Source organism: Callorhinus ursinus, unplaced genomic scaffold (genome assembly GCF_003265705.2).
Source record: "Callorhinus ursinus isolate GAN/ISIS: 27379988/994484 unplaced genomic scaffold, GSC_fseal_2.0 scaffold16, whole genome shotgun sequence".
Lineage (NCBI taxonomy): Eukaryota > Metazoa > Chordata > Mammalia > Carnivora > Otariidae > Callorhinus > Callorhinus ursinus.
In genome coordinates, this window is record NW_027397078.1 from 30947351 (window position 1) to 30972373 (window position 25023).

The 25023-nt window shown below is 42.7% G+C and overlaps 1 protein-coding gene across 2 annotated transcripts; it reads left to right on the forward strand.

Moving 5' to 3' along the window:
- The first annotated feature begins 1066 nt into the window (after positions 1-1066).
- RBBP7 (RB binding protein 7, chromatin remodeling factor) lies at positions 1067-24715 on the forward strand. 2 transcript variants are annotated; one of them, XM_025857646.2, is made up of 12 exons: positions 1067-1384; positions 2227-2371; positions 7621-7766; positions 11803-11976; positions 12995-13110; positions 17253-17413; positions 18167-18293; positions 18415-18492; positions 19046-19122; positions 20858-20915; positions 23468-23578; positions 24265-24715. In XM_025857646.2, the coding sequence occupies exons 1-12, from the start codon at positions 1369-1371 to the stop codon at positions 24331-24333; spliced, it is 1278 nt and encodes a 425-aa protein (XP_025713431.1). In that variant the 5' UTR covers positions 1067-1368; the 3' UTR covers positions 24334-24715. The 2 variants fall into 2 exon arrangements, with proteins under 2 accessions (XP_025713431.1, XP_073758146.1); XM_073902045.1 differs by lacking the exon at positions 1067-1384 and adding an exon at positions 1783-1945.
- Positions 24716-25023: the final 308 nt, after the last annotated feature.

Sequence of the window (25023 nt, forward strand, 5' to 3'; positions counted from 1 at the left end):
AAATATCAAGGCAGCAAATGTTCTGGGGTGCTTTTGCAGGGGGAGCCTCTCTCCGAGTCTGGATGTACACTGAGGTTCCCTTTGCACGTAGGCATCTTGGCCACCTCCCCCAGCCCGGTACCCTCTGGCCCTTCTGGCCTTGCAGCCCACTTTCCCCTCACTCCCACGCACTCCTCAGGGGCTACCAAGTTCTAAGGTAGAGCAGGCCTCAAGCAAGCCATCCCGGGTCAGCTTAGGGCAGCTCTCCCCAGCTTCACCATCGTGGAGTGGGGTCGCTCTGGGACCCCTGCAGGTGACAGGAATGACTCAGCAGGGTCCAGGACTGGGACGGAGACAAGAACGCCGGGGTAGGGACACAATTCTCTGCAGTTCGAGAGGCCGCAAATCATTTTAAGGACCCAAATGTGCGAACAAACGAAAATGTTATTCAAGTCAGTTTTGAGCTGTCGGCGGCCTGTGCCAGTACAGGCCGCAGGTTTAGCCTAACGGGGAGGCCCAGCGGCTTCAGCAGTCAAAAACGCCCGCGGCCTCTAAGAGGTTCCCTTCGCCTCCAACGAACCCCACCTCAGCTCGACCGGGCCCCAGGAAAAGCCAGTCGGCCGCGGGGAAACCTTTCAGGGTGCACAGAATTGCATGCCCGTGATTATCGGGGAGATTTTGAGGGCACAGTAATCTCTCGAGACTAGAAACCATTTTCCTCCCTCGCTCTGAGATTTTGCTTGGCTAAGCGGCGACAGTCTCCCTGCCCCCCCCACCCCACCGCCACGGCCGCTGCAAGCAGCCACGCCCCGCGGCCCCGGGGCTCGCGGCCCCCGCGCAGCCCGCACGCCGCGCCCCCATCCGCCCCACCCCCGCGCGCCCCCCAACCCGCCCCCGCGCCCGGCCCTGGGAGCGCTGGGCGAGTCCTCGCGCCTGCGCCTTGCCAACTTCCTGCCGCGGAACGCCCCGCCCACCCCCAGGAGCCCGCCTCCAAATGCCGCGTGAAACCTGCCTGCCGCGCCTCATTGGTTGAAACGACCGAGCCGTTGGCTCCCAGGCCCGCCTCTCCGCCGCCTCTCACTTTTCCCAGGGCGGATGCGCCTGCGCTCAGCTGCCTGGGCGGGCTGGGAGGCGCGGGTTGAAAAGTCTCGTTCCAAGTTTGGAGAGAGAGAGAAGAGCGCCTCAGACCTCGGTACCCGCGAGCGGGGAGGAGGCAGGAGAGAAGGACGCAGCGTTTGGGAAGCACCCAGGCTGTAAGACGGAGCTCACGCTTCGAGACCTAGAAGAGTGTGACGCGCCTGGGCGAGGCAGGAACGCCTGCGGTTGGGCTGCTGTTGGCTAGCGAGGGGAGTCCGAGGCGGCGGCGAGGGGCGAACGACCCGACGCAAGATGGCGAGTAAAGAGAGTAAGAGGCCCTGCGGGGCGGCGCGCGCCGGGACCGCGGGGGGCGGCGGGCGCGCGAGGCCGCGGCACGCGCCGGCGAAAGGCGCGAATTGGCGTGAGGAGCAGGGGGCGGGGCCGGGCGCGAGGCTAGGCGCGCGCCTCGAGGGGCCTACTCGGTACGCGATCGCGGCGCGGAGGGCTCCGAGCACTTCCGGAGCCGGGCGTGGGGCCGCGGGTTGGGCCCCCTTCCCCCTCCGCCCCCCCAATCCCCCCCCCCCCCCCCCCCGGCGGCGGCGCTCCCTTCGGCGCCCTTGGCTCTCGGGCGGAGGCGGCCTCCGCCACCGGAAAGCGGACACGGCTGCTCCTTCCACGCGCGCGCGTCGACCGCTTCGGGGTCGCGGCCCTTGTCCGGGGGATTCTGGAACACGCCGGCCTATGGCTGCTGACGCGGGCTTCGTGGGAGCGGAGGCCGCTCCTGGTGGGGGATGGAGGGAGCGGGCCGAGGGGTTTCTGCTACACGTGGATTCGTCTCTCCGGGTGGGTCGTGGAGCCCCTGTGCATATGGGTCGTCATCTTAGAACAGGTGCGAACAGCTGTAACTGGCGAAACAAAATCGTTGTCTGTGTAATTACCCAATTCTGTATACGCAAGCGGTATTGATTTCTAAGTGCAAAAAATAAGCTTCCTGGTGTTAATAAATACTTTCTCCACCTTCTGGAAGAGCAGTTAGTTCGTGTCCAAATTAGAGGTAAAGCTGAGTGGATTAGGTGTGGCCATCTCGAGGTGACCTCCAGTATCTGTGTACAGATTCTGACTTCGATTTCTCTCAGCCACTTAATTGTGTGGGCTTTCTCCAAATTTCAGTGTTTGAAGATACTGTGGAGGAGCGTGTCATCAATGAAGAATATAAAATCTGGAAGAAGAATACACCGTTTCTCTATGACCTGGTTATGACCCATGCTCTTCAGTGGCCGAGTCTTACCGTTCAGTGGCTTCCTGAAGTGACTAAGTAAGGGTTTCTGGCAACTTTTACTTTGCATAGATTTAACTATTGTCCTTGATTTCCTAGTTTTGGCATTTCACACACAACATGAGCGTGTAATCAGTTTAGCCTTTGGATGGGGTGGCAGGTGATTTATATTTTCAAAACGTGATTTATGGGGTGGTTTCTGATACGTAAGTGTGGGGATAAAGTGTGATTAATGATATTCGTGGGAAGCACCTGACATATTTGATATTTCTTGGGCTTAAATAAAGAGTGGCATTTTGGGGGGGGCCCAGACTAATGGATTTCTTTAAAACTTTATTGAAAAATAGGGTATGTATGGAAAAGTGCACAAATCATAAGCATATGGCTTGATGGATTTCTATGAAGTGAGCACATTCATGTAATCAGCTACCCCATATGAATAGATTTTAATTGACAAAGGGGAAAACCATTTAGCAACAGTTCACCAAAGAAAAGATGTTATTGGCTAATAGGGTGGAATACACTTTGAGGCTGTTGTTGGTCTTCATAAGAGTGTTCTTTTCAGCCATTTCTAAAATTTCCCTGGTAATAATTGCTGGTGTTATTGAACACTTAAAATAGGGCCTGGCACATCTGAACAGTTTTGTGTCCCCTTGTTTGGTTTAATACTCAGAACTATACTGTGATTACTTTTTATCATCCTTGTGTTGTGGAAACGGGGGTGGAGACGTTAAGTAAAATTCCCAAGATCACGCAGCCTGTAAGTGGTGGAAGGTGATTTTGAGCCCAAACTGAGTATCCCAGAGTTGAGGCAAGCCCTGTATTAGACTGCCTTTCTCATGCGCTTGTGCTTTTTCTAGTAGGAACTTGGCCATGTACTTTAAAACTATTAAATTTAGGTATTGTGAGCATATAATTTAATGAGAACTAACAAAACTAGGAAGGGGATTTTGAGACAAGTAATGAAAATAAGAGCAAGTAAATTTTATATAAGGTTACTCCTTCAATGGCCAGATTCTCCATATGCAAACATTGTCTTCCTTACAGGTAGGGGCTTCCATTGGGGTTCCCAAAAATCACAGTGTAGATACACAGATGTAGGAAGGGTAGCCAAGAAATAAATAAATAATGGAGACTTCTGAGCACTGACATAACAATTTTGAGCATCAAATACTTAAGGGTATTCAGGTTCTCATTTTGAGCACCATGTATTTTTTTTTTAAGATTTTATTTATTTGACAGAGAGAGACACAGCGAGAGAGGGAACACAAGCAGGGGGAGTGGGAGAGGGAGAAGCAGGCTTCCCGCGGAGCAGGGAGCCCGATGCGGGGCTAGATCCCAGGACCCTGGGACCAGACCTGAGCCGAAGGCAGACGCTTAACAACTGAGCCACCCAGGCGCCCCAGCACCATGTATTTTTGACTCTGTGCATTGCTGTTAATTAAATTAAAAGCTTTAACAGCTTAATTTACATTCTTTTGGATCTTTTTGACCTACCTTAACAGTAGAAAACAGCGGGGGTGGGTGGGACTCTAAGGTTAGAAACTGGAGTTTGAATCCTGCCCCCTGCTTCTTAGTAGCTAAATTAGGGCACGTTGGTTAGTCTCTGTCTCCAAGCTGATAAGTGGAGGTGCTGGCCGTTGTGACTGCCTGCTTTTGAGGGAATTAAATAAGATCATGCACTGTTAAAGTGCTGGCATGGAGTAAGTATGCAGTAAGTGGTGACTGATGCTGATTTTCCCACCCCTTTGTATTCAGAAATAATTTATTAGAGTGTAATAATTGTGTTTCTCTATTTGGATTCCAATGAAAACTGCTTATTCATGTCTTTTGAAAATGTTACCTATGATCTGTCTTGTGTAACAATTTTGAAGATGATAAATCTGTAAGTTCTTGGCCCAGATAAAGATTTTTGTTTTTAAATAATATGTACACCCCACGTGGGGCTCAAACTTACAACTCTGAGATCAAGAGTCACATGCTCCACCTACTGAGCCAGCCAGCCTCCCCCCATACTGCTTTTATATTAACAGTTAAGAACTTAACAGAAAATACCTTAAATTATGTATTCCATGGTGTTCTTTGCATACAAAGAAGTGGGATCTGATTGTGGGATGTGCAGTTGCTCTGGGAATGCAAGAAAATGCCAGCCAGCCTGCATTCTTGGATGTTGAGGATGGCTTTGTGGTGCTTTTGCAGGATTCTGTTTGGAATATGAAGGGACTGTGATTGTGTTTTGTTACTGTATGGAACACTGGAAATGTTGGCTACTCTTAACTCCCTGAGTCTTTGAGGAACTAGATCCTAGTCAACCTCATAAGGCCTGCCTTCTTTTTTTTTTAATATTTATTTATTTGACAGAGATAGAGACAGAGAGGGAACACAAGCAGCAGGAGTGGGAGAGGGAGAAGCAGGCTTCCCGCTGAGCAGGGAGCCTAGTGCAGAGCTCAGTCCCAGGACCCTGGGATCATGACCTGAGCCGAAGGCAGATGCTTAACGACTGAGCCACCTAGGCTAGGCGCCCCAAGGCCTGCTTTCTACCTACGTACTACATACAACATACTTCCTAATAATTACTTGCACTTTCTGAACTCTTGTCCTTAAACTGAGTTAGGTAATTGTCCACATAGTGGATTTGCCTTGTAAAAATTTTTATTTAGGTGTTTCTAAGAAATAATTTCATTATTTTATATCTTTTATTAAATTATTTGTTACTAAACATACTGAGACTAACACTCTATTTAAAAATCTTTGCAATCACTCAAATTCAGGTGGTACAAAGTGCATGCAGTGAAATATAAGTTCCCTTTCCATGTCCCCTATTCTCCTGGTTTTATTACCCAGAGCAGAGGGTCATTTTTGGCTTTTTTTTTTTTACCCATCCTTCCAGAAATAAGTATATATACTTATCTACCCTCCATCTTTTTTAAGAGAGAGCACATGTGCACATGAGCAGGGGGAGGGGCAGAGGGTGAGAGAGAGAGAGAGAGAGACAGTTAAGCAGACTCCTGGCTGAGTGCGGGGGCCAACAGGGGGCTCAATCCCAGGACCCATGAGATCATGACCTGAGCGGAAACCAAGAGTCAGACGCTTAACCAACGGAGCCACCCAGGTGCCCTTCCGCTCTATCTTTTTTTATGGTAGCAAGTTATTCACTTGACTTTACAGTTAGTAGTTTATACTGGAGATTTTCTCCTATCAGCATGCTTAGATATGCTCTTTTGTTTTAAGGGCTCCATAGAATTCCATTTATGAATATATTATAATTTATGTTATCAGTTCTTTATTGATGGATATTTAGGTTGTTATCAGTCTTTTGCCACTAAGACAGTGCTACTGAGAATAACCTTGTGATAATCTGTGATTGTTAGGTGAATTTCTTAGCAGTGAAGTCCAAGTGATCAAAGGATGCTGGCACTGAAAATGGACAAGGTCTTTTAACATTAGTGCTTCTGCCTAATGCAGAAGGTGCATTCAGCATTGGAGGAAAACATTGTAATATTGATTGGTTCAGGAAAATAAGTTTGTATTTTAATCATGGAGATGAAAGGATTTCCAGTAAAAAAAAAAATCCTTGTATGATTATTGTGTCAGGGGTTATATGAATTGAATTTTAGAGTGGAGGAATTTTTTAGATTCTCCTGTCTATGTTGGGACCCTGCTCCTTAGAAAGGTCCTCTTTTTTCTGTTTAACCCCCTAAAAAGTCACTTCCTTCCTTTTTATGTTAGCCTTAATAATGCTCTGCAGTGCCTCCCTTCTCTCAAGCATTCCTATTTCTCTTCAAATGGTTTTAATGAGATGTTTAAGTTCCCTTTCATTGTGAGCTACAAAGATTTTGTTTTGTCTCAGTCCTCCTAAACTACGTTGCTTAGAGCCTAATTTTCTTTTTTTTTTAAAGATTTTATTTATTTATTTGAGAGAGAATGAGAGATAGCACGAGAGGCAAGAGGGTCAGAGGGAGAAGCAGACTCCCTGCTGAGCAGGGAGCCCGATGTGGGACTCGATCCCGGGACTCCAGGATCATGACCTGAGCCGAAGGCAGTCGCTTAACCAACTGAGCCACCCAGGCACCCTAGAGCCTAATTTTCCAAGTTTTTTTTTTCATTTAAAAATAAGTGGGTGAGGGGCGCCTGGGTGGCTCAGTCATTAAGCGTCTGCCTTCAGCTCAGGTCATGATTCCAGGGTCTTGGGATCGAGCCCCGCATCAGGCTCCCTGCTCGGCGGGAAGGCTGCTTCTCCCTCTCCCACTGCCCCTGCTTGTGTTCCCTCTCTCTGGCTGTCTTTCTCTCTGTCAAATAAATAAAATCTTTAAAAAAAATAAAAATAAGTGGGTGAGCGCTCACATGCATTGCCTCCCCCCTCCCCATATAAGTTCATCTAAGATAGAATTAACTGTTTTGATAGCTATATCCTATTTTTGGCCCCCGAACATACATTGACTAAGACTCATGTCTTTTTTCAAACAAGTTGCTATTGCTTAGCCATTGGCTGCGTTATTCTGTTCTTGGAGTTGTGTATGTATTTATTGTTCTTTTTTACGTTAAGCCAAATCTTGGTAAAATTTCATCTTGTATTTTTTTTAGTTATTAGTAAATTAACATTTGTAGAAGCAACCCTCAAGCCTTTTTAAAAATCTATTAATCCTTTGTACAGTTGAACTTTAGAAACAGATAAATAGCCTAACTTGTCTGGTGTTGGGGCCCAGAGCCTTATGTCTTGGCCATCTTCACTGAGGTGGGACCATGGAGCACAGGTGCAAATTGCTATTCTAGATATTACAAATGGGAAAACATCATTAATAGATACAGATGTAAAAAATCACTCTTTTGACCAGGGTGCCAAGAAGCATCAGTAGGTTCTTTAGCCTCAAAATAAGTTCCATAGAGCAAAGTAACAAAGATACCCCTCCCCCCATAAAATTGAGAATCCCCATTTCATAAACTTTAAGCACCATGAACATTAATAAAGAGTTTTCATGCCTTTTGCACTCATAACCTGTTTTTTAGGTGAAGAAACTGGGGCCCCCAAGAAGTTGTGATTTAAAGAATTGAATGTAGTTAATTTTAGTTTGAGCCAGGATTTGAACCCAGTTTTCTGGCTCAGTGCTTAAACTTTCCATTCTGTCTTGTTGCCTCTTACTGGAAAATTAGAAGTGTCTAGTTTATTAAAATGGAAGATATTTTTTAGGTGAGAAGTCAGTGATTATGAGTATGATTGGTGATGGACTGAATTTGTTAGCAACTGATTTCTTGTAGGGTTAGTGTGACTTTCTTTCTTTCCTAAACAGACCGGAAGGAAAGGATTATGCCCTTCATTGGCTGGTGTTGGGGACTCACACATCTGATGAGCAGAATCATCTCGTGGTTGCTCGAGTCCATATTCCGAACGATGATGCACAGTTTGATGCTTCCCACTGTGACAGTGAGAAGGGTGGTAAGTATACCATATATTCCAGTATTGATGTTTAAGGGAGTGTGTCTTCTTTCCTAATATATTATTACAGTTTTCTAATAATATCTTTTGGCCTAGCAGTTTAACTTTTAGGAGTTTATCTCATAGAACTACTTGCACACATGTGCACAAGGATTTCACAATAGCATTATTTGCAGGATTGAAAAATTAAGATCAACCTAGCAACTTAGATGTTAGTTCATAGGAAATTGGTTAAACACATTGTGGTATGAATTACTATGCAGCAGTTCCTAAGAATGCAATAAATCTGAAATTTTACACAGACTCACAGTGAGGCAAATCTGTATGCCCTAGTATGGAAAGGTATCCAAGATAAATTGAGTAACTCGTTTGTATGATTATAGTACCCATTTTGGTAAAAAGTAATAATATGCATTGGGTTTGCATAGGAAAAAGTCAGGAGGTGTATGTGCCAGTTAATAATGGCTTTTTTTATGGAAGCTATTGACTTCCTTTTTTCTCCAAACATACATTCCCCTGATTTGGTCTTCCCACCATCACCCAAGGTTGGTCATTGTGCTAGAAGGACTCACAAGACTCACAGCAAATTATACTCGTGGCTAAAGTTTGTTACAGTAAAGAATACAAAACAAAAGCAACAAGGAAAAGATACACATCAGGGAGTCTAGGGAGGTCTGGCACAAGTCTCTTCCAGGGCCGCACATGATGTGCTTTCTCTCGGGCAGCAAACAACAGGGACATGTGCAGAATCTCTCTTCTGCCCAGGGAAACCCATCTGAGTGTCAGGATCTGAGGCTTTTGTGGGGGTTGTGTTCACAGGCACATCCTGCTGGCAGCCAGTTAAGACAACTGAAACTCGGGCACCTGGGTGGCTCAGTTGGTTAAGCGACTGCCTTCGGCTCAGGTCATGATCCTGGAGTCCCGCATCGGGCTCCCTACTCAGCAGGGAGTCTGCTTCTCCCTCTGACCATCCCCCGTCTCATGCTCTCTCTATCTCATTCTCTCTCTCAAATAAATAAATAAAATCTTTAAAAAAAAAAAAAAGACAACTGGAACTCAGGACCCCAGTAATGAAACCAGGTGCATGTTGTCAATCTTGGTATTTGTGCAAAGCAACCCTGACAAACTGGTACAGCATGGTCCATTGCTCCAGGTGTACACCACAAAATCATCAATCCATCAGTGACGTTAAGAACATTCTGAGGTCCATGTTCCTAGGACTTGGCCAAGGGTCATTCATGGTCCCGGTGTCCCACAGAGTTATGAGGGCTAAGCAACCAGACCTGTTGGGTTAGTGCTATCTGCACGGCCCTGAAAGGTTTAATCTTAACATTTTAAGGAATTTACTTTAGTTTTTTTCTTATTGAAAATAAAACATTATAAAGTCCTGCCACCCCATACCGCTTTCCTAACTTGCCTCCCTTTGAAGAATTTATCATTGTCCTGAAATTAGTGTGCCATTTTTAACTGCTTGTATTTTTATTACTCATACAATAGTGAATATATATAAAGGGTTTTTTTTCCAGCTTTTTTCTTTGGGTACTGTTTAGTGTATGTGCGTATACCATGTAGATGTCTATCTCCTTTTAACTGCCGTGTAGTATTCCATTGTGATTAAACCTTACTTTATTCATTCTTCTACCAGGGGGCAGTTGGATTGTATCTATTTGGTATTTTGCTCTTATAAACAGTGCTTCAGTGAACATCCTTGCCATGTCTCCTTGTACACATGTGGGAAAATTTATCTAGTGGAGTGGAATTGCTGAGTCGTATGGTATATTCATTGTCAGCTTAAAATAGTATAAAACTATTTTCCAAAATGATTTTATCCATTTGCCACTGCCACAGTTCACAGTCCATTTCCCTACGACCTTATGCATTATTTCTGTAAATATTGTAATCAAATTTTTAGTGGCTTTTAATCCTAAAGTATGTATTTATTGGACGTTTGGCTTAAGAATTTGCGCATAATTTATGGATGTATTAAGTTACTGAAGTCACTTGTTCAGTGTATTACATTCCAACAAGTGACTGAAATAATTCACAGTTAACACCTATTTTTATTTTCAGTTACAGTATTTTTTAATGCACACTATTATTAAAATAGTGGTTTTCATTTTATTTTATTTTTTGAAGATTTTATTTATTTGACAGAGACACAGTAAGAGGGAACACAAGCAGGGGGAGTGGGAGAGGGAGAAGCAGGCTTCCTGCTGAGCAGGGAGCCCAATGTGGGGCTTGATCCCAGGACCATGACCTGAGCCAAAGGCAGACACTTAACGACTGAGCCACCCGGGCGCCCCAAAATAGTGGTTTTTATTTTCAAACTTTTGAATTTGAGAAAACAAGGCCCTGTGTTGAAAGTAAATCTTACCTGGAAATCCATTTTTTGTTTTTTTAAAGAGGAGAGCTGTTCAGGTTGTTTTAAGTAAAGGAATTAGGGAACTTGAGTGTCTTTATATTAGAAACGTTAGAGCCCTTGGAGTCCACGAGGGGTGGGTGGAGGGTTGGGTGGTAGGTTGAAAGAGCAAGGTCGGGGCAGGTTTGAAGCAGAGTCTCAGGATGAGTGGCAATCTTAGAAAGGCTGGGCCAATTTCTCCCATTGACATGGGAGGGATGGAAAGGGACCGTGCTGAGAGGGAAAGAGGTGATTGTGTATATGGTTGTGTAAGCTATGTTTGCCACAGAGAAGAATGGCTGAATGCCAATATTAAACCATGGGAGCCAGTGTTCATTAAGCATTCCCATACAGCAAGAGCTGACTGAAACTGAGAAACGGTTTGCTGCTTTCAGTTGGTTTTCTCCAGGACCCAGCTAGTCTGTTTTACTTGTTTTACCTGCCTGGCTCCATTAGGCATTTGAGTTAGTGTTCCCTAACCTGAGACACAGGGGGAACAAAAAAGGAATGTGCAGAGAAGCAGCAATATAGGTCAGGAAGAAATAACACAGTCACAATATGAAACCTCCCAACTCTTTAAGCGTCAGCAGCTATTCGAGTTGTGGTTTTTTTTTTAGCAACCATTTGAGTTCTTAATCTATGAACACAAGAAAAGAAAATGATCTTATTTGTCCTTATCTGCTTAGATGTTCTCTACTTGTATTCTTTCTGCTATTATCTTGCTGCTTCTCAGAAGTTCCTTACACTTTTTATGTGACTTTGTTGCTTTTCCAAGGCCTTTTTAATAACTATTCAACACTGTAGTTTTTTTTTAAGATTTTATTTATTTATTTGACAGAGACACAGCAAGAGAGGGAACACAAGCAGGAGGAGTGGGAGAGGGACAAGCAGGCTTCCCACTGAGCAGGGATCGATGTGGGGCTCGATCCCAGGACCCTGGGATCATGATCTGAGCCGAAGGCAGACGCTTAACGACGGAGCCACCCAGGCGCCCCTCAACACTGTAGTCTTACTTACACACCAGATAGAGAGGTTAGCCCCCTCGTTTTAGCTTTGGCACTCCACTAGCAGTTGAATTTGGTATCCACGATATCGGTGGAACCAATATGTCTATGTCTTAGGGTTGGGTGGGGGTTAGTTAGCATGGATTTCTGATTTTAGGGAATAATTAAATCCTCTTCACAACTGAAAGAGGCCAGTTCTTTATTCTAAATCCAAGGTGAAACAATTAACTTGCATAAAATAGCTATCAACATTTTCCAATTCAAATGGGCTTTGAGAATAAATTAATTCCAAGTGGAAAGTGAACCCATTGGGGCGCCTGGGTGGCTCAGTTGTTAGGCGTCTGCCTTCGGCTCAGGTCATGATCCCAGGGTCCTGGGATTGAGCCCCGCATCGGGCTCCCTGCTCCGCGGGAAGCCTGCTTCTCCCTCTCCCACTCCTCCTGCTTGTGTTCCCTCTCTCACTATGTCTCTCTCTGTCAAATAAATAAAATCTTAAAAAAAAAAAATGAACCCGTATTTTTGTGTTCTCTAATTTGTGTTGTATTCTGTCAGGTTAAAATCTGTTGGGTGGATTACACTAAATGACTTGTGGTTTTTAATCATAAGTGTATGTGTTTCTTTTTTCTCACATTAGAATTTGGTGGCTTTGGTTCTGTAACAGGAAAAATTGAATGTGAAATTAAAATTAACCATGAAGGAGAAGTAAATCGTGCTCGTTACATGCCGCAGAATCCTCACATCATTGCTACAAAAACACCATCTTCTGATGTGCTGGTTTTTGACTATACAAAACACCCTGCTAAACCAGGTATGTAGTGATGAAATCAGGCCATTGCTTGAACATTTTTCTTGATTTGAGATAATTGCTTTGAGATCATTCAGACTAGTATAATCTGTAATTTTTCAAGGTTTAAAAATGGTTTCAGGGGTCCCGTCAGCACCCTCAAAATTCAGTTGATGTAACAGGACCTCCCAGCAGGTTACACTCCTGGCTAGGGTTTATTACAGCAGAGGGTACAGAGCAAAAGCAGGAGGAAAAGATAGATAGCAGGCAGAGTCTAGAGAGGTTAGGCACCGGCTTCTGAGTCCTTCCCCACCAGAGCCAGGTAGAATGTGCTTTTTCTCTAGCAGCAGACCAAAGGGGCATGTATGTCTCTGCTTAGGGAAGCCTATTTGAATCTCATAGCAACATTCTGTTCTATGACCACCCATGGTAAGGGCAACTCAGGACCCCAACAGTGAAGCCAGATACATCATGAATCTTGCTAAACAATCCTGCAAGTCTTGATGAGCTGCTACAGCACGCCTCACTGCTCTGGGCATACACAACTTCATCAGTCGGTGACATGAAGAATTTTGTGAGGGTCACATTCCTAGGGGTTGGCTAAGGGTCAGTCATGGTTGCGGGCTACCCTGGAGACATGCAAGGACTGAGCAACCAGACCTGCTGTGTTAACTCTTTCCTCACAAACCGGTTTGAAAAAAAATTGATCCGGAGATGGGGCAGGTTGCCACCACTGAAATTTGAGGGTATAGCTGGAGTTTTCAGTATTTTGTGTTGGAGCTAGTACTAGGTTTTGCAAAGGAACTGTCACTTTATGATCTTGAGACTTGGTTTGCATTGAGTATTTGAAGTGAAGCACAGAGAACAGCTTTTCAGGGTGGCTCTGGGTCAGACCAAGTCCTAAGTCATCGTTTGTATGTGATGCTTCTTCAAGCATTGTAATGAATGTTATGGCTCATTCAATGAGGAGTAAGGATTGCTTTTACTAGTTCTGATAAACAGAAAATCACTTAGTAGTTAATGTATTTCTTTTCTTTTTTAGACCCAAGTGGAGAATGTAATCCTGATCTTAGGTTAAGAGGCCACCAAAAGGAAGGCTATGGTCTTTCCTGGAATTCAAATTTGAGTGGACATCTCCTAAGTGCATCGGATGATCATGTGAGAGACCTATTCTTTCTAATCTCATGTACTTAAAGACTGTCGTGGAGAGCTGTGCGCTGAAGGAGCGCTGTATTGTTGAGAAAGGTTTCCTAAGATAATACTCCTGATTACTGTGATAACATTTTCATAGGATTTAGAGCAATGGTTATCATACTGCCCTGTTGGAGCCTTAGAATTCCACAGAGCTCTTTTGAAGCAGCCTTAGAATGGAAGGAAGGTGGGCAAAAGGTGTCCCATTATTTCAAAGTGTATCTTTGTAATGGAAACTATGAAGTGTTTGTGAGGCCTGATAAACAGAAATTACATTTTAGTTTTTTATTTCATTGGTTTTAGTATAGTCACAAAGTTGTGCAGTCATCACTACTATCTAGTCCTGAAACATTTTCATCGGGGCGCCTGGGTGGCTCAGTCTGTTGGGCGTCTGCCTTCGGCCCAGGTCATGATCCTGGGGTCCTGGGATCAAGCCCCGCGTCAGGCTCCTTGCTCAACAGGGATCTGCCTGCTGTTCCCCCTGCTTGTGCTTTCTCTCTCTCTCTCTCTCTCTCTCTCTCTCTCTCTCTCTCTCATAGGTAAATAAAATCTTAAAAAAAAAAATGTTCTTCTGAAACATTTTCATCAAATGTCACAAAAAGAAACTCCATACCCATTAAGCAGTCACTCCCCACTTCCCCCAGCTCCTGGCAACCACTAATTTACTTTCTATCTGTGTAGATTTGTCTCTTCTTGATAATTCAGATAAATGGAATCATATGTGCTTTTTTTCTGTCTGGCTTCTTTTCATTTAGCGTAAGTTTTTCAACCATGTTGAAGCATAGGTCAGTATGTCACTCCTTTTTATGACTGAATAATCCATTATATGGGTATGCCAGAAGTGATTCTTTGTCAGTTGATGGACATTTGGGTTGTTTCTACTTGGGGCTTTTTCCTTTTTTTTTTTTTTTTTTTTTTAACACTTGGGAACTATTTTGAATGATGTTGCTATATGAACATTTTTCTGTAAGTTTTTGTGTGGATGTAGGTTTTCATTTCTCTTGGGTAATTACCTAGGAATGGAAATACTGGGTCATATGGTAACTCTGTATTTAACTTTTTGAAAAACTGCCAAGCTTTTCCAAGGCAGCTGCACCACTTCACATTCCCACCAGCAATGTGTACCCCAGGCTTCCAGTTTCTCCACTTCCTCGTCGGCACTTGTTGTCTGTCTTTTTTATTATAGCTGTCCTGGTGGGGGTGGGGTGGTTTATCTCCTGGTGGTGGTGATGACTAATGATGTTAAGTATCTTTTTATGTGCTTATTGGCTATTTATAGACCTTCTTTGGAAAAATATTTATTCAGATCCCTTGTCTGTTTTTAAATTTTGTTTTTTTATTGCGTTGTAAGAGTTCTTTATATATTCTGGATACAAGTCCTTTATCAGATAGGATTTCAGAAGATTTTCTCCCACTCTGTGGGTTGTCTTTTCATTCTTCTGGTGATGTCCTCCAAAGCCCAAAAATTGAATTTTGAGTCCAGTTTATGTAGTTTCTATTCTGTCACTTGTGCTTTTGAGATCATATCTAAGAAACCATTACATAATCCAACATCACAAAGATTCTTACATCTATGTTTTCTTCTAAGAATTGCACAACTTCAGCTCTTACATTTTAGGTCCTTTATTCATTTTGAGTTAATTTTTGTATATGGTGTGAGGTAGGGGTTCAAGTTCATTCTCCACATGTGGTTATCTAGTTTTTTCTAGCACCATTTGTTGAGAAGACTAACCTTTCCCTATTGAGTTATCTTGGCATCCTTAATACAAGTATTTTAACAAAAGTACTACACAAATGCAAAGTGATTTTGTTAATTTATTATTATAGATCAATGTTTGTAGCATTCTTGCCACGTACAGCTCCATACCTTCTTTCATGGATCCCGTACTGTAAGCAAAACATGTTTCCTATAACACCAGCCCAGAGCTGAGAGTAGACTTCTGGAGCTTTTGAAACCTCTTGTAACTTGGCCACAGGTTCTTTACCTTCTTCCTTAGTATATCCTCCTGCCTGGAACAGGGCCTGTCCCGTCACAGACTTTCTTTATATTTCTACTGGTCACAATTTCTGTTATGCTTTTTTAAATATTGAAAGTGGATAATTGGCCCAGTTAAGAATCTTTAGCTGCAAGCAACCAAAACCAACTCTGGCTGATACAAACAGAAAAGGAATTTATCAGAAGGGCATTGGGCAGAGTAGCTCACAGAATTGCTGTGCTGGCTAGAAAATGGCCTAAAACAGAAGAGACCAGTGGATGTTACTCTCTACTGTGCACCCCCCAACACACCCACAGTCATGAGAACAGATTTCCCTGTTGATGTTCACAGTTCAAAATCATGGTCAGACTGATGGAGCCAACATCTTGTTCCAGCCACAAGAGAGGCTGGGAAGCAAGGGTCTTCCTTAGTTCTCCGAAAGGAAGCTTTCCTCCACTTCCCTCAAAGTGGGCGTGGTTGAGTCCCTGAAACAGGGAGGATGAGTTATGCTCAGTAACTTAATTACTAGTGCATTTTGAAGACACCAGGCTGGGAGTTGCTAGTTACAATAATAGCTGACTGTTTTTCAAGGGCACTGCATGTGCCAGGCATCTTGCTCATCTTCCCAGGATCCTTCTGAAATGAGCAGGGGAGGATGACTAGAGCTCTACATGTTCCTTTCTCTTCAGTGCTTGTAAATTGTGTGTCTGTGTATCAACAAAGACTAAGTGTGTGTATTACGTAAAACTATTTTTTTTTGTTATTGGGTAAATAGCTATTACTGGGAAATAGCTTCGTTATAGAAACTGAGATAAGAAAGTGATTTTCAAAGAGATGAACCCCATACCAGTGTCAGTGGAATTATTGCAGCAAATACACCTTAATGGAATTACCTTTTATTTTAAATCGTTTCGATGATAATCATTGCCTTATAGCTTGCAATATTTTTTTAAAGATTTATTTATTTATTTGACAGAGAGAGAGAGCACAAGTAGGCAGAGAGGCAGGCAGAGGGAGAGCCGAGCAGGGACCCCGATGCAGGACCTGATCCCAGGACCCCGGGATCATGACCCAAGCCGAAGGTAGACGCTCAACTGACTGAGCCACCCAGGCGCCCCGATAGCTTGCAATATTTTTTCATAAAAACTTTCCTCTTAACTTTGTGATGATTGTCATTTGAAGGCTCAGGTCCCAGAGCCTGCTGATCTGTGATCTTTGAGGCCTGGGGAAGGCCCATGGCCTCTCCTTGGGTTCTGCTGATGTTTTGAGGAGCGTGCTGTGGGGATTTGTCCTCAGGCCCTTAAGCTTTGATCTCTCAAAATAGCCTAGTTGGGGTTTCTGGGTTATTCACCTGTCCCACTTCCTAATGTTTGTAGTGGCTTCTACTGTGAAGTGAAAGACTTATCCAAATATTTTTGCTGTTTAAGAAGCATGTTTTAGTTTTAATTTCCAGTCTCCCAACCCTGTGTGAATTTTGAGGACACAAATATGTATTCAGTAGATACTGAATGTGGGGTTCTCAGTGTTGCGTTGTGTAATCTAGATGAACTTTGGATACTTGCCTGAAGGTATGTCGGTAGAAACTCGAACCTGAATGTCCCTTGCCTGCCGTCGTGCTTGGTTTCCCCGTCCCCATTATCGTACCCTTTCCTTGGCCTCTGCATCTCAGAGGATGAATGCTACAAGCGTATCTACTCTTCTGTTTTAGAAGCTTCACTTTTGCTTGTTTCTTCTCTCTTGTGTTTATTTCTACCTTTTATATAGTTAACTTTTTTAAGTTTGTTTATGTAAGTAATCTCTACACCCAGCATGGGGCTCAAACTCACAACCCCGAGATCATGCTCTTCTGACTGAGCCAGCCAGGTGCCCCTCGTTAAATAATTTTTTTTATTTTTTTAAAGATTGATTTATTTATTTTGAGAGAGTGAGAATGAGAGAGAGAGAGTAAATGGGGGGGCGGGTCAGAGGGAGAAGCAGGCTCCTCGCTGAGCAGGGAGCCCGATGCGGGACTCGATCCCGGGACTCCAGGATCATGACCTGAGCCAAAGGCAGTCGCTTAACCGACTGAGCCACCCAGGCGCCCCGTCGTTAAATAATTTTTTAATGAAGGTTGTTTGCTTTTTCCTTCTTTAGACTGTCTGTCTGTGGGATATAAATGCAGGACCAAAGGAAGGCAAGATTGTGGATGCTAAAGCTATCTTCACTGGCCACTCGGCTGTTGTAGAGGATGTGGCCTGGCATCTGCTACACGAGTCCTTATTTGGATCCGTTGCTGATGATCAGAAACTTATGATGTAAGGTGGAAGCTTCAGTGGGGTCTTGCTATATGGGTGTCCTGAAGGACCATCAGTGATTGTGGTGGCCTGTGGTTTGTTTTTTTTTTTTTTTAAGTTATATATTGGCCTTAAAAACTTCAGTGAAGTATAATTGACATACAAGAAACCATACATGTGTAATGGCTTTTTTGCATAAAAGTTACTGTGCTATATAAATGAACACCATTTTTTACTTGAGAAAAGAAAACAGATAAGTAAATATGAAGAAACATGCTTGGTAGTGGTAAATGTCAAAATCGGTGTCGTGGTGACTTTGAAGATGAGGGCTGAGAATGATTATATCAGGTCATGGCCACAGGGCTGCATTCAGCCACCTATAATGTGTTTTATTTCATAAAGAAACTCCTATCTGAAGCAAATGTGGCCAAATAGTAAAATTTGACAAGGCTATGTTGTAGGTATCAAACTGTTACGTTATTCTATATGTAGTAGTTGGTGTATGCTTGAAATAGTTGGTATTAAGACAGGAATCTAATAAACAAGAAACTGGAAATGATAGCCCTAATTTATTTTCTGTAGGTTTAGAATATGTCACTCGGTTGGAAATCCAAATTGGCAGCTTTGTATGTGGTTGGGGTGTCTGTGAAGGAGCGAGCATGGCAGAGATAAGGGGGGGTGTGGAGTGGTGCGGACATGGAAACAGGTGTGAGAAGCTAGGGAGGGGCGGGTGGCTTCGTCTTGTGCTGTGTGCCTTGTGCTTTTCTGTTTTAGATGGGACACCAGGTCCAATACCACCTCCAAGCCAAGCCACCTGGTGGATGCGCACACTGCCGAGGTCAACTGCCTGTCATTCAACCCCTACAGCGAGTTCATTCTTGCAACTGGCTCTGCAGATAAGGTTTCTCAGTTTTTGTATATTGGGTGTTTATGAATCCAGTTTTCTTAATGCTATAGTGAGATAGTCTAAAATTCTTACATAAAGTGCACAAATGAACTCCTTTTCATTTATTTTTCTTCAGACTGTAGCTTTATGGGATCTGCGTAATTTAAAGTTAAAACTCCATACCTTTGAATCTCATAAAGATGAAATTTTCCAGGTATGTGGTGGTTTTCTCGTGTCTCTGTCAGGTTTTTAGTAACTTTTTGATGGGGGAAATTTAAAATCTTTTTGCTTTTATAGCAGGCATGCTGTGTATTTTTTTTTTTTAAGTTTCTCTTCTGTATAAGTTAACTAGTGGGAAGTAACTTGGAGCTCTGTGAGATTATGATTTTAGAAGTAGAGAATGTCTCGCAAAACAGGATCAGTTTAAAAAGTGAAATCCAAGGATTCTTTAGATAAGGTGTCCAGTGTGGTGGGTCCTCTAGTGGGGGAAAAAAAAATGCCTTGTATGTGGTTTCAAATTGCATAGGTTTAAGGTACACTTCATTGAAATGTTGAAAAGCTTCTGGGATAGTTATGGGGATTCCTAGCCAAGCTCCCCCTGTATTGGGGTGTGACGTTCCTGGAGAGCGGGCTGAGGAGATGGGCCGTTGAAGAGCACTTGAAAGGAGAGGATACAGAACAGAAGATGGAAAAATCTCAAGGATTAGAGTAATACCCACAAACATAGGAACAGATGATACTTCACACTTTCAAATCTGTGTTGCTAGGTCCACTGGTCTCCACATAACGAAACTATTCTGGCTTCAAGTGGTACTGATCGCCGCCTGAATGTGTGGGATTTAAGGTAACTCTTGAGTCCGGTGACAAGAAACCGCTTAAGTATGCTAATCTGACAGATGATGTAATTCATAAAGTAGAGAGTAGTTTGCTGACCCCAGTTTAATAAGCCAGATATTAAAGCAACTTTCAAGTACCTTCCTGAAGAGTCTTTGTTCTGTAAAATAGAAGTGAATCAGCAAATGGAATGCAAAATAAATTTATACGATGAGAGTTTTTATTGTTATTCAGGCATGAAGTTGGGGGCGTGTGTATGTCTTAACGATCCACATAATTGTATTGAAAACACTGTTGGTATAGAAAGGGGTATAGATGTTAGCTGTTCTTGTCTCATTGGAGCTCACGTGACGCCTGCACTCTTAGGGTGTTTCTATCATTTGCTCTTCTGTGCTTTCATTGGTTCATTTTGAGGAGCTGAGCCCCTGCTGTGGGCTCTGTAGCTGCTGGGGATACACTTGGGGATGGAATAAGCACACACCATGCTGTAACAGAGCTTACGTTCTTCTGGGGCTCATAGAGTTCCTGCCAATTTTGTAAAGTACCTTGATTTCAGAGTTGCCATTCTAATAATTTCAGACTCCTTTACGTTTTTTTGTCTGAGCCTTTAGAGCCATTAATAAAGATGTCCAGTTATATATACTTCCCTCTAAGATGTCATTATCCTAAGTTTAAATAATTACCAAGAAATAACTTATTTAAAATACTTCTTTTAAATGTATTGCTTTGAAGTAGACTAAGTTTTTAGTTTATTAAAACCAAGGCAGAGACCGTAGGCCGGTCCTTCAGTGTATAGAGCATAAAACATTAGAATAAAATGCTTGTATTGTAAAATTTCTGAACATCTAATGTTCTGTGTTTGTATAGAACAAACTCTGGCCATGATCAAATCTTGGAAATGTAGGGAATCTTTAAAGCAGACATTTGAGTATACACTATTTTATTTGAAAACAATTTTAGTAGTAAAATTAGAAACTGAAAACTCTAGTGGTTATATGAAGTGAAGCAGCAAGCTTTGAAAGTCTGATGCCCTGGCAGCTGAATTGTCCCTAAAGGTGCCAGTAGTAAATTTGTAGGCATTGTAGTTTCTTAACGCTTTTATGACTTATGTACTATTAAAATTATATTACATTGGATAAAATTACAGATTAAAATGGTCCTGACCAGAGGATATACATCATTGTCTAGCAGTCCCATGTGTTTGGTTTGAGTTTAATGGGAAGAAAACTAAAGTATCACTTGGAAGGTTGTGTATTTTGGTTGCTTTTTCAACAGCTCTTACTAGCAAAGTCCACCTTGGGGCTAGATATCAAGGCTGATAATTTGTTTGGTGTGTAACTTGAGTGATTTCACTGTTGGGACTGCTGGCAGATTCTACAAATTGAAGTTAAGAGAGGAAAAAAATTTTAGCCTTTCCTTGGCTTATATCTTATGTTTCACCTTTTAAATCCAGTGTAATAAACAGCCACAGTTAAAAATAATGAATTTTACATTAATATTTATTATTAACACTTTCTGTGCTGCATCCTCAGTTATGAACAGCTCTCATCATTTCTAGAAAGTGAACATCCCACCCTCCCACCAGTAATTAATATAGAAGTTGTCATTGACAGTAGTATAGAAATAAGTTGTTTCTGGAGTGTGTATGTTTTAAGATGCCCTTTGTGGGCTGATGCTGGTTTTGTGAACGTTCATGCCGTCTACAAGAATTTCAGTAATGACAGCATTATGTTCTTTCTTGATAGCAAAATTGGAGAAGAACAGTCAGCAGAAGATGCAGAAGATGGGCCTCCAGAACTTCTGGTATATATTGGCTTTCTTATGCAAGATGAAATGTCATATGCAGATTGGACTACTTGTCATTGATCCATGAATTTGGAAAATGAGTCAGAACTTCAAATGCTAGCTCTTGGAGATGATTTCAAATTGGAGGTCTTGAAGGTTATTCTGACTGGGTTTTGACGTTTATTGAAAATAACAAATAGAGCACAGTAGGTTTTTATGGATATTTAAGAACCATTTGGGCTCTTGGAAAATAGTATAATTTCTCACTGATTCCCACTTTGTAGTATTTCTGAGGGTTTTTTTGGGGGGGGGTGCTAGGTATTGATATTCGGTTAGCAATAAACATTTTCTAACAGCACAGAAATATTTTAGTGACCTGATTTTTAAGTTCCCTGCCCCGAAAATGAAAGCATTCTCGATCTTGTTGGTGCCAAGTGTCTACCATCTCCCTCCTGCTCCTAATAGAATCACTCGGCATCTCCTCGGCCCTTTGAAGGTTTCTGTGGTGTGTCTGTCCTGTCGCTCCTCGTTCTTCCTGTTTCTGAGCTCTTCGGTGTATGCTTCAGGTCCCCTTCCTGTTGAGCATGGTCACACTTAGCAGTGGTTCTTCCTCACTCAGAATCCACATTCGTCTCCACCATTTATGTGGCAGTTAGTCATTCCTTCCTCTGTGACTTATTTTTAGTTCTTAGGCCAGTACTAATTTTTGGCACACTTGGGCTTCGCCCACCACGTTTTAAAAGGTAAAGGCGGCCCTTGAAGGTGAGCTGTACGTAAAGGAGATGCTCACTAAAGCCCATGTGGCACAAACCTCCCAGATCCCCTTACTCCTTGTCCTGTGTGTGTTACCACGCCCGACAGCAGTGGCCAGAAAGTGACACAAGGTTGTGATGACGCGCAGACGCGCCAGCATGTTCTGTGCACTGCTGATTAAAGAAGAGCATTTCTCAATAAACTCTCCTAGACAGATGGACGGCACCTAAATGGTTTATGGTTTTTTGAGTGACTTAATCTGAAAAGTCTGTCTGTGATGCATGGCCTCATAGTTTTTAAAGTATTTTCTAGCCGAGGCATTGCTATCAGTTGTTTTCGTCCAGCTATTTGTACTTACTTTACTTTGGTAAAAACTTCGAGATACAACTCACATACCATACAGTTCACCTATTTAAGGATATAATTCAATGGTTTTCAGTCTGTTCACAGAATTGGCCATTGCCACAAGTCAGTTTTAGAACATTTCCTTCCCCTCTAAAAGGAACTCTACTCTTTTATCACCTCCCAGTCTGCTCCTTTCCTCAGCTCCTGGCAACCAGTGATCTACTTTGTGTCTCTAGATTTGCCTATTCTAGATAGTTCATAGAAATGTAATATAAGGTGGTCTTTTGTGACTGATTTTTGTACTTGGCATGTTTCCAAGGTTTCCAGCTATTTTGGGGTACCCTGTATATTACGGTTCTTTAACAATTTTATGGTCCTTGAGGAGATCCACTAGGATTTTGCTCCTTTCACCAGAGAGCCTGAAATCAAGGGACACTTAACTTGTAGTAAACTGGATGCTAACTAATTTTAGTATAACAATATCTTGATTTGAGGACTCCTTATATATTCCAAGCCTGTGGTCTTAACACATTTTCTCTTATGTCCCCCGTAACACAATTCTGAAAAGCTGTTTTCCTCCTATCATTTTTCAACTAAAAAAATTATTAGGTAAAATAGTTACCTTGCATGTAACCTAATTGTCAGCCTGAGTCCAATCAGACTTTGTCAGGAAGTGTGACTTCTCAGTCCAAAACCGTATATTCATATTGTCCCTCTGAGAATGGTTTCTTCAGATTAATTCTGAGCTAAGGAAAGTCCAGTGCCTTCCCATGAGGGTGTGTCTTGTAGGGAAGGAGTCTTTGCCCCCTCCATCATTTCACAGCAAAGCCCTCTGCTTAGCCTTTGTGGGGCTTTGCTTTTGGAGCCCGGGTTGGTTTGGCTTTTTGAATCCCCACCTTGAGTGATGGACCTTGGAAAGATGGAGGGTGGCTGGGAGGTGTGCCTTTCTTTTAGCAAGAGGGAGAAGGGGGAACAGGCCAAGGCTACAGAAGAACCAGAAGACTCCTCGGGTGGGCCAGTTTTGAGAGTCTATAACAGAACTTTAAGGAAATTTACTGCCTTAACTATTTGTACCAAACTACATATATTTGATAATGAAGGTAAATTAATGTTAAATGTATTAGGTATGGAAATGGTCTTGTGGTTGTATAGGAAAATGTCCTTACTTTTGGGTGATGTGGAGTGAGTACTTGGGGGGCAGGGGGCTTAGTTAGGTATGTCTGTATAAGAAAACGCACCTGTGAACATACTTGTATCAGGGGAATGTAGGCAAAGGGTATCCAGACATTCACTGTACTGTTCTTTCACCTTTTTTGAGGGTTTGAAAATTTGCAAAATAAGCAAGAGGTAGATTACTAAGGTTGTATAAGCCTGTGAAACCCCTCCCTTTAAACCTCAGTTGGAAGACTGATGCTCTAAAAGCTTCTAACATAAGATATGAAACAAAGGCTTTTTAAAATTCTTATTAACAGTTTATTCATGGAGGACACACCGCCAAGATATCAGATTTTAGTTGGAACCCCAATGAGCCTTGGGTCATCTGCTCGGTGTCTGAGGATAACATCATGCAGATATGGCAAATGGTGAGCTAAAGTATTTATTTTTCCTGAGTGAAAAGAAGAAACAAACTATTTGAAATGTTTGTTATAGATTGTTGCTTTTCTAAATTTGGTGTACCTGTATAATCTTAAAAGACATTTCTCCATTTTAACAAGTCTTTAGTTCAGTATGCACCTGTCAGGTCAGGAGAAATCTGTGTCTACACACAGATGGGGACACAGCCTCTGTTCTGCTTTGCGTGACTGTCGTCCGCTTCATCGGCTGGGCTCTTGGCATCACTGCTGTAGGTCCAGTGTCTGCTGCGTCACGGGCATGAAGCAAAGTGCCACGAGTTCTCGGATGCTGAGTACTAAGAACCTGATATTTCTGAGGTGGTGTTAACCCTCTCGTTAACTGCGGGGCCATTGCTTCATCTCAGGGATGCTTGAAATGCTTTTGGAAAACACTTTTTACAATAGAAAGTAGCAGTGCGTGGGCAGCTTGGTGTGTAGGTGGGCTCCCCTGCCAAATAAGAACACTGGCCCTGGGTTTTCCTCATTCAAGACTGGGGGGGAAACTACAAAGTAACATTACTCTAAAAATGTCCAACACAGAAACACGCTGACCAGTGAATCCTAAAATCTTAGATGGACTTAAATGCTGTTTTTAGGAAATTTTGTAAAAACCATGGGGAGTTTTACCTGTGCCTTTATTTGGTTGTCCTCTCCAGGCTGAAAATATTTACAATGACGAAGAGTCAGATGTCACAACATCGGAACTGGAGGGGCAAGGATCTTAAAACCCAAAGTACAAGAAATGTTTCTATTGAATGTATGTAATGCTACACGAATGCTTGGTTTATCAAGCGCCAAAAAGGCATTGTATAGTAGGAAATGTAAGTGGGATGGCATAGGGCGTTCTTTACCTTCTGATTCTAGCACTTTCAAGTGAGCTATTGCGTACTGTATCATATTGTAGCTTTTAGGGAAGAAAGGAATGTTGAGCGAGAACATCTCGGTTGTTTTAAAATACAAGTAGCAGGGTACTGCCTTTGATTCAACTATTTTAAGTCCTTGTTTTCTCAAACTAAGTGCTTGCTGTTCCCAAATATGCAAGAATAACTTTTACACTTTTTCCCTCCAACACTTGTTGATTGGCTTTGCAGAAATAAAGTTTTAAAATAAGTTCGGTTTTATTCTTTTAGAACCCGGGTAGGAGAGTATGAATGTGTGTTGTCCATGTGTGTCCCTTCTTGTGAGAAAGCTGGTACGTGTGTATGTGGAACTGACTTTCCAGGGTACATGAGAGTGTCCTAAATCCAAAGATGGGGCGGGAGAAGTTAGACTTGAAAACCTGGAACTACCCTATCTTACACAACCCCCCCCCCCCCCCCCCCAAGGAAAGCTTGTTTGCTTATACAGCAGGGGTTAGCCAAGGGGATAAACCAGGTTGGCCTCTCAACCTATTTTGTAGGAGCTGCCAGCTAGGA

Coding starts and splice junctions, on each gene's coding strand:
- RBBP7 (XM_073902045.1), top strand. CDS start 1,798: ATGGCTGCTGACGCGGGCTTCGTGGGAGCGGAGGCCGCTCCTGGTGGG. Junction 2,372..7,620: donor TGGCTTCCTGAAGTGACTAA/GTAAGGGTTTCT, acceptor TTTCCTAAACAG/ACCGGAAGGAAAGGATTATG. Junction 13,111..17,252: donor TAAGTGCATCGGATGATCAT/GTGAGAGACCTA, acceptor TTCCTTCTTTAG/ACTGTCTGTCTGTGGGATAT.